Source organism: Tinamus guttatus, unplaced genomic scaffold, assembly GCF_059628265.1.
Source record: "Tinamus guttatus ecotype Peru unplaced genomic scaffold, ASM5962826v1 Tinamus_guttatus_pri_ptg000064l, whole genome shotgun sequence".
NCBI lineage: Eukaryota > Metazoa > Chordata > Aves > Tinamiformes > Tinamidae > Tinamus > Tinamus guttatus.
The window spans coordinates 331,948-340,842 of record NW_028288598.1 but is presented as its reverse complement, the minus strand read 5'-3'; the positions used below and the strand labels follow the sequence as shown (position 1 = coordinate 340,842).

At 37.7% G+C, this 8,895-nt stretch overlaps 1 protein-coding gene across 2 annotated transcripts in view; it reads right to left on the bottom strand.

Moving 5' to 3' along the window:
* Positions 1–857: 857 nt before the first annotated feature.
* JMY (junction mediating and regulatory protein, p53 cofactor) overlaps positions 858–8,895 on the bottom strand; it is a 48,691-nt gene continuing 40,653 nt past the window's right edge. The window contains exons 8-11 of one of the 2 annotated variants that reach the window (XM_088519616.1): positions 6,941–7,036; positions 5,345–5,897; positions 3,984–4,294; positions 858–1,265 (exon numbers count right to left, since the gene is read on the bottom strand). In XM_088519616.1, the coding sequence (XP_088375742.1) occupies positions 3,987–4,294; positions 5,345–5,897; positions 6,941–7,036 (957 nt within the window). In that variant the 3' untranslated portion in view covers positions 858–1,265; positions 3,984–3,986. Of the gene's footprint in view, positions 1,266–3,963; positions 4,295–5,344; positions 5,898–6,940; positions 7,037–8,895 lie in introns of those variants that run through there. The other variant, XM_088519615.1, reaches the window with a different exon arrangement.

The following is an 8,895-nucleotide window of genomic DNA, read 5'->3' as shown; positions in this document are numbered from 1 at the left end:
CTACTTTTATCTTTGTACTGATATAACTCTTAGAATTGTAATACTGTAAGAGTAGCTGCCTGCAGCTGTTAGAAATAACCTTAAATTTCATGACTAAGTAGACACTGCAGAGGAAGGTACAACTCTCCTTAAAAAAAAAAAAAAAAAAAATCCAAGATCAAAAGCGACCTTGTTTTTCAGCCAACAGGCTCTGGGGTATGAAAGAGAAATATTTTTGTGGTCACTAAAGGGAATAATAAAAACCAACAAGGGAAGCATAATTTTCACAACTGAAGTATTAAGCGCTTTGATCTTTTCTAAAGAAGGCTACTTACAATAATCAAACAAAAGCCATTTCTAACCAAGACAGAAAAATAATTTTAAGTATGAAATTACAAAATATTGCTTCTTATAACAAATGATTAAAGTATAATTAACTTCGTTCAGCATAGCTAAATATTTTTTTAAAAAAAGCATGAAAATGTCTACTTTGAAAAGGTGTAAGACTACATATGTCCTTTAGAAAGGAGCTGCAGTATGCCTTGCAAAATGCACCACACTGGAAACAACACGCTCTTGAATACATACTGAATTCAACCCTTAACTCTCCTTACACTGTAGTAACCTGTTAGTTTTCATACTGACATATGCTTCTTCACACTAAGAAGAAAAAACATTGTAGTTGCACAATACTGAATTTCAGTTACTGTAGTGCAACTATCCTGGTAAATGAGCAGTTTTGCTCTTTTCTGCAATATTGCACTGCTGCATAGCAAGCTTTGCTGCAAGGAGCTATTCAGTCAGTTTTCAAGCAGATAGTGTATTCAGTGCAGTGAAGGGGAGGCGTGACAGCTGTTTTGATGTTTTAACTGAAGTTACTCTCACAACAAGTTTTCTCCCCATTCCAAAAGCCCTTCTCGCTTAACTGGCCATACGTTCATTATTCACACAAATATTAAAAGTGCTTAAGAACTGGGTGAGCATCCCAAACATCTTCCACTCTTGTTTATAAAAAAAAATGCACATCTAAACAACTTAGCTTGCTGTCCAACCCAGGAGTTTTTGAAGAAACTAAAGAAAAAAGTGACCTGAAAATCCATATTTCAGGCTGTTTTCCCCCCACCACCACATACTGAATCATTTGCCAAAGAAAGTCTATTTCTTTGCCAAAGAAAGCCTACTGTGGAACTGATGGTCAAAACTGTTGGGTCTGAATTTTCAGAAATGAAGAGGGAAAGTAATCTTCCATTGGGGTTGCTTTTCTCACTTCAGTGGCTGTGAATCACCTGTTTAAGAAAACAGAACAAAACAGAAGGAACTGCTGAAAAGCTAAACAGCAGAGCAAACCCCCTCCTTCCAGGCACCAGGCAACCCCGGGCATGCAGTGCAGAGCGGAGCAGAGCCCTGGGCTGGAGCTTGAGGCCTCCCACACCTCATCCGAGGACTAGACCTGTGACTGAAGGAACAAACTGCTCCACTGCCTCAAAAAGGCAGTCATGTAGCTTTGTGAGTTAATTTCTCCCTAAAACAGGTAACAAAGGGGATAACTAGATTGCCTGGAGCAGTTACCATTATTCTGTCTTCACATCTCAGTAACTGAAGACTTCACTTCATTCCTGCACTACTAATACTCTCCTTTCCCACTGCTGCACGTACTTGAAGACCCTTTCTGCATTGATAAACATACATCAAAAACCAGATTTAACTTTAATTCTCAAGGCAAATAACTGCTCTATATTTAGCCAGGAAGGATGTATAAATATTAAACATATATATTAAACTATGTAATGTACATGCCCATACACTTTTGTATAACTTTTCAGTTTTCTAAAAATCTCTATAGAAGTGTTTCTTTGTCAGAAGAGCATATGATTTAAAAATCAGCACAATCTTCTTAATAAAGTGTGATATTAAACTGCTAACCTTAAAGTTTAAAAAAAAAAAAAAACCACAACAACATTTCTACAACAAACTTAATAGATTTTTATTCTTTTGTAATGAATTCTGGGTAATCACTTTGTATGCTTAAGCAAGCGCACACACTTATGTGAAAAGTATTTATTTAGCTGAATTTCACTAGGACTGTGTTTCAGTCTGTTTCTAAAAATCAGATTATTTCATGCACTTGCATTCATGGGCAAGCCTTTACTTTCTGACTTGTCATCCAAATGTTTTTTTAATCATCTGCACTATCTGTTAAATAACCTAAGAATAAATAACCTAAATGACCCATATTTCCCTAACAACATATGAAGCTGGTGAGAGAAAGCAAGTCTCAGCTGTGTGGAAGTCCTGCAGGGAGCCCACTCGCACCTCCGCACCAGCAGGACAGGGGGAAAAGGCCCAAGCTGAGGCCTGGCAGAACACTTGACGTTCGACACAGAAATGTCCTGAAAACCAGGCAGCTACTGGGGCCCTGGAGGCACCTCACAGCAGCCCCTTTCAGCCTGCACTTCCTCCTAAGGGCCTGCAAAAGGCCAAACCCGCATGCAGGGGTATTATCCAGCAGTGAATACATAAGATTTCTAAACGAGAATGTACTGCCACTGGAAAATGTTCAGAGGCCCACCAATTAGATTAAATGAATTCATACCACTCCTGGATATATTCTTGCATTTTTAGATCCACTGGGAGTTTCAGCAAGAGTTAAATACTATTCTACTCCTGGATTTTCCAAACTAGCAGTACATTTGCTGCAGCAGCAGCAGCATGCTGTAATTAAACAGCATTAAAGTATTAGGATGATCAACAGCTACTTCAACACACCATTTATTTTCCTTTTTAAAAAAATTAGAATGCTGTTTTGAAATAGCATACCAATGGACAGGTTGAAACATGGGATGTTAAAATCCACACAAAGCACCAGAGATGATGGGGTACATCCAACTGCTGTACACTCTACACGGTAACTCCCCAGCTCCACTAATAACCAACCAGGGTAGAACTGCCTCCCTGCAAACATTCAGAAACATTTTATCTTCTTCCTAGTGCTAGGTACTTTGCAATGTTTATGTTCATTTTCCATTCTTTCTAAACATTCTATGATTTCTAAAAACAGCTTTTTAAATTCTTAACAGATTGTCATACATCTCTTTTTTCTCCAAAATTTAGGTATTTGCAGAAAAGTTTACTGGAACTCTTTATTTACAATTAATTTCATCCAGGTGCCAGTAGCAGGAAAGAACTACCACAGAGGAAGGGTGTATGCATTGCAATTTAGTCTCTTTGTGCTACTAGTGCTGCTTTAATTATGAAAACTAATCCCTTGCCAATTTTTGGTTTGTTCTGAACTCATTAACTTAATCTGCTCAAGTCGAGTATCTCTACTTTCAGGCACTGAAGTTCAATATAGTGTAAGCTGGTGGGATTTGCATGAACAGCAGAAGTAGAAGTTGTATTTGCAAATTTACTGTTTATATTCCCAAAATTCAATGAAGTCAAAGCGTTGGCAGATTTGAAAACAAAGAGCCAGCCACAAAGGATGATAACCAAGGAGATTTCAGTGTGTACAGTGGTCGAATATAGTCAGCCTCAATTTGGGACTATTCAGACTGAAGTGTTTAAACACACTATGTCTTTTACAGTGCCAGAAGCAGTTAGAAAATACCTGAAGTACAGGGTGTGTTCAAGAGTGATTGTGCTGCATGGTCACCTAAAAGCTTTTTAAAGTTTTTTTTTTAAGCTGCAAATAGTTCCTTCAATTTACTAAATAGAGCTTTTCGCAGGAGCAGATCTGTTAATATTCAGCAAAAGTGCTCAGACAAAGAAAAAGGCTAAGATAGTGCTTAGAAGTTTTCCTTCTTACTACAAATCTTAAACTCTTCCAAAAAGTCAGTGATACTAAGTTCATATTTGCACTTTTTATCAGTTTGGAGGTCAGGGATAGTTTAGTTGCATTCATACTAAGTTTTCTAGAACGCACAACCTGAGGCTTAGCAGCTATTGTTATACAAAAAGTGTTGAAGAAATATTTTTTTTTAAAAAAAAAAACTTAGGTTAATTACAGGTTAATTTTCCCAGTCTGTGCAAGGCAAACTCTCCTCTTCATCCTCTGATTCCGGTGATGCTTCTTTAATTCGTCGCAATGCTTCATGGATGCTCCTTGTCAGAGGGTCAGTATCAGGCAGAATTGTAAAAGATTCTCTCAAAACATCTTTCTGCACTTTCTTCAGTTTCACGCCTTTCCTGATCTGTGCCAAGATGTTATTGCTATCGTCTTCATCAGGAAAAGGAGGGAGACTTCTCTGTTCAACTTTTCTCAAGTGAAAGCTACCACGCTTCAGGGAAGCCAATACTTCATCCATCGGGGAACTCACTGCAGTAAATCAAAAGACTTTCAGTATTATTTTTACTAAATTTATTCAGTCACGGTCTTCAGTTATTTTTCCTGTAGAAATAAAAGTAGCTACGTGCAATTAATTTAATAGTTTGGTAAGTATAAAGGAAACCAGTATTTTCAATTTCAGGATTCTGTAGTCGTATTTTGGTTTTAGCCTCCACACTTATCTTCCTCATTACCAAGTGAAAAGTGGATTATACAAACAAATCCCTCATAATTATTGAAAGCAGAAAAGTAACAGTTATTTTATCACTATCTTTCTCACCAACCTGAAACTAGGTTTGTGCAGAAATAAAATCAAGGTTTAGCTCTTTGAAGAGCTGGAAGATCTCTATGTCAGAGAATGTGGCGTAATACTCACGGTGCAACACTGCACACCACATAGCACAGGACAGCACACACAAAATGCAACGTATCAAATCAATAGATCAGTATCCATCTCCAGTTCTTCTATGTCTGTTGTACAATACTTTTTTAAAAACACTTTGCATTTGTGAGTGGACTTTGTCCATCTGACTAAGGGTACTTACAGGAATAGACAAGATAAAAAAACCTTGAAATTGAAGAAGAAAAGGATTGTATGTTTGAAGGGGAGAAGAAAGGTCTTAATACATTCATTTGTCAAAGAAGAGAGACTTCTAAAGAGGTTTGGAACATTATTCCAAACTTACGGAAAAACAGAGCAATGGATAGAGTGCAGCTGGAGGTACTGACAATCCTATCCAGAGGAAGGATATAATTTCATTTCATATTTGCTATATTTCCTCCAGCCATTTTATATATGTGATAAAGGATAACAGATGGTTAAAAGTAATCAGTACAGAATCACATATGGAGTTTGTAACAGATCTCCCAATTCAGCCTTGTGCTCTATGCACTCACCTCGATTCTGCAGCACGTTTTTGATCTTCCAACTCTAACTTGCTTTTTTGCATGACTAGTCAGAGCATACACTTTTCTAGATAACAATTCAAAAGGGGAATCGGTGCATTTCAGCTAAACACACTGTAACAAAAGGAGCATTACCTCTCCTCCTCTGCAAACCCTCCAGATCACCCGTCTTCTTGAGCTTCTTCTTGGCACTGACCAGCTGGCTGCTGTCAAGCAGGTGGGCGGCGGGGCCGCCGGGAGTGTGCTGCACGCCCTTCTCCTCGCTCCGCGGCTTCCCAAGGCTCTCCGCCTTCTCCGGGGATTTACTGCCATCTTCCTTGGAAGGCAGCGGTGGGAGTGGCGGTGGAGGTGGCGGAGGCAGAGGAGGAGGAAGGGGTACTACAGTCACAGTCTCTGCTTGGAGCTCACTGCCGGCGTGAGGAGGAGTCCCAGCATGGGGCAGTTCGGAGGTAATGCCATGGGGAGGTAACAAAACACCTGCAAGTTGTTCCAAGCTTCGGGGCTCCTGCGCTTGCAAAGGCTGGACTGTGTTTTCCAATTCCACCTCCTCGTTCTTCTTTTGGGTTTGGACGGTCGCTGGCAAAGACTGAGGCTGATCTATAGTGGGTATTGAGCTGCCTGCACATTTTCTTCTTGCATGAGCCAGGCGTAGTCTGGTTGATTTAAGTATTACTTGCCCAGGGTACCGCTGAAGTGAAGCATTTTTTTTTACAATTAGATAAGTACATGCAACACATTATTTTTGATAATTAAATAACTGTCATTAGGCTTTGCCCTTCTGATGAGCAAATCTCTCAAATATTTTCTTTCATTTTGTTCCAAAGGTTAAAAAAAGCAAGAATATCCTTGTTTTTACATCAAAATAAGTCATTTTCTTAATTTTTTTTCTTAGTTAAGCCACAACAGAGATCTGGCTGATTTTTAATATGAATCTTGCTACTTAATAAGGTACGTCTTGAAAATATCAAACATTTTGAGAATTTCCAGAGTATTGTTAATTCAGTTCCTAAATTTGCAGTCTGTCTTTTCACATTAGAGTTTCACCCCTAGCCATTCTTATGCAAAAGTAAAAACTGTTTCTCAAAGTCAGGTCTTAAGAAATCTTAAACACTGTGGCAAGCCCAAAGCAACAGAATTCATATCAATATAAACATATGTGAATATGTTTATATCATATATGTTTATATCATTTTATATATATATATACACACACACACATATATACAGTAAATTCATTAACAGTGCTGTTGTAATAAGTAACCTTGCTTTAATTTACAAAGGTTGTGTAATTCGAAAGTCTTACAAAGAATAAGAGTGTAAATGGTGTTTTGCTGAGCAGTACAACTTCCCAGTAATAAAACCTCATACTCCCATACAACCTCCCCTTCCTTCTCACCATGTTCTATTCTTTATCTGGTGTGCAGGTCTGAAAATCAGTGGGAGTGAGGCGGGTTATGCCAAATGATAATGCTCTTTGTGTGAAATATCTTTTGGATCATCCTTCTGCTAGGAAAGAGTGCAAAATGCCTGGTCACTGTGCATATATATGGTAGGAAACAGAAACTTATGGCAACACTGGGAAGCCATGGACAGAGAACTTCACTGCAACCAGTGTCATATTCTTTGGTAAATTTTCTACAGAACAGTTATTCACTCAACTACTTTTTATGCTCCTGGAATGCAGTGAAGATTTCTTCTTCAAAAGACAATGGAAGAAAGAAGAACCTTTACCTGTTTAAATGTGCGAAGTCTGTCCAGTGTTTTCTGTCGCTCTTGGCTAACCCAGGAACTCTTTCTTTCCTCTTCATCTTGTAGTTGATCTCTCTTCTGAAAAAATATATGGGAAACATGTAAGCAATGGAAAACAAACTCTACTTCCAATACTACATTTTAAAATGAAAAAAGGTAATAATAAAATAACTCTTCTAATTGTTAGGAACTGCCTAACAATCTCTTCTCTAACAGACTTATTTCTGAACTTTGAAGCTTTGCCCTTCTCCTTAAAAGGAAACAGCTATTATGCATTATATATTTTATACCCTTAAAGAAACACGAAATTCAATAAAGACTGAAAAGTACTGGAACCTTTTACCTTAAGAGATGATAAGCTACAAAAGACATGGTAGAATATTATTCTGAAAAGTAGTATAAACTAACATGATACAAATAAGCCAGAGAGCAAACCAGAGCTCATTTTCTCTCACGCCAGGAACGAAAGAATAATAATCACAAGGCTACCCATTAAAAACAAGTAGTCTTAGTGTTTTTGTAGTGCAAGAAGCCACAGGACAAAGTGTCACAAAACTCCGAATCTAATATTTACCAAATTTTTTGAAGAAAATTATTACAGATACATTGTAATAGTAAACTAAAATTTTGTATTTAATGAACAAATCATTATTCAATGCAGCCTGATTTTCTGTAATCTTGTCTGAATAAAGGTTTGAAGCTCTTCCTCCCAGCCAAACCAGTTACTTGGTTTCCTTGTCTGGGGATCCTACTTCAGTGAAAACACTCATCTGGATCCACCTCCTTTAACTAGTCATACGTTTTCACAAAATGTAAGCAAAGTTACCTCATCTCTGAGGGGAAACACTGCTCTTCAGTCAGATTTACTGCAGGTGGACACTAGTTACTGAAAGATTTGTGGATTTGTGAGTTCAGAAGTTATCCAGATGACTGTAAAAAAAACTTTCTAAGCAAAAAGAGCAGCATCAATTCTTAAAAAGCCCATGGCATTAAGTGTTACTATTAAAGGCTGATCTTTACCACTGCCAGCTCTGATCACCTTAGTGCACATACATTCTCACCTGGCCAACATAAAAGCAGCCTTTGCCTACCACATTCATAGGCCAGTGACTTGCCTGGTATCCTTATAAAGGTCCAATTTCTCTGCTTTCAAAGGGGGTAAGTATAGAGGCTTTAGGGAGTGAAAGAGGAGCACACGGCTGAAAAGAGGATATGAAAACAAAAAGAGGCCAGGACAAAAAAGTGAAAAATAAACAAAAAAAGGGGGGGGTTAAAAAAGTTACAAAGGAAGCATAAAGAAAAGATCACAGCAAGAAGAAAGGCTAGTGCTCCTACCAGCACACCTGAGTGTTTCACAGGCAATCAGGTTGAACCTTTCCTGAAACAAAGGCTTGATCTTGATGTTCTTTTTTTTTTTAAATACAAAAACAGTGAATTTGCAATTCTTTGGATTTGTTTGTTTTTTTTTTCATGAATGCAAGTGGCTGAAAGCCTATTTAAAATAATAGTAGAAAATTTCAGTCAAGTTATTAATGAAAAAACTTAAAATGACATAAGGGTTTTTAGTATAATGCAAGCTGCCAAGTTCATGGAATAAGTAATTTAAAAAAAAAAAAAATCGTAGTGCCTGAGAAGTAAGAAAAAGTTGCCAGCACTGGCAACTCTTATTCCAAAAGTGATAAATGAACTACAGTCTATACAGCAAAGTCCTTTGCTTTATTGTTCCAAGTTCCTGCAAGAGGAGCCAGTTTACATTGTCTTTCAGTAGCAGCCTTTTCATAGCATAAATAATGCAGTTGACTCTCTGGACAAACATATCAATGTTGAAAATGTCTAAGAATGAAACAGAATCACTTCACTAATCTAACTGAAGCGTTAATTAAAAAGACTTGGATTTCAGTGCATCTCTGACAAAGTAGTCATTATTAAATATTGAT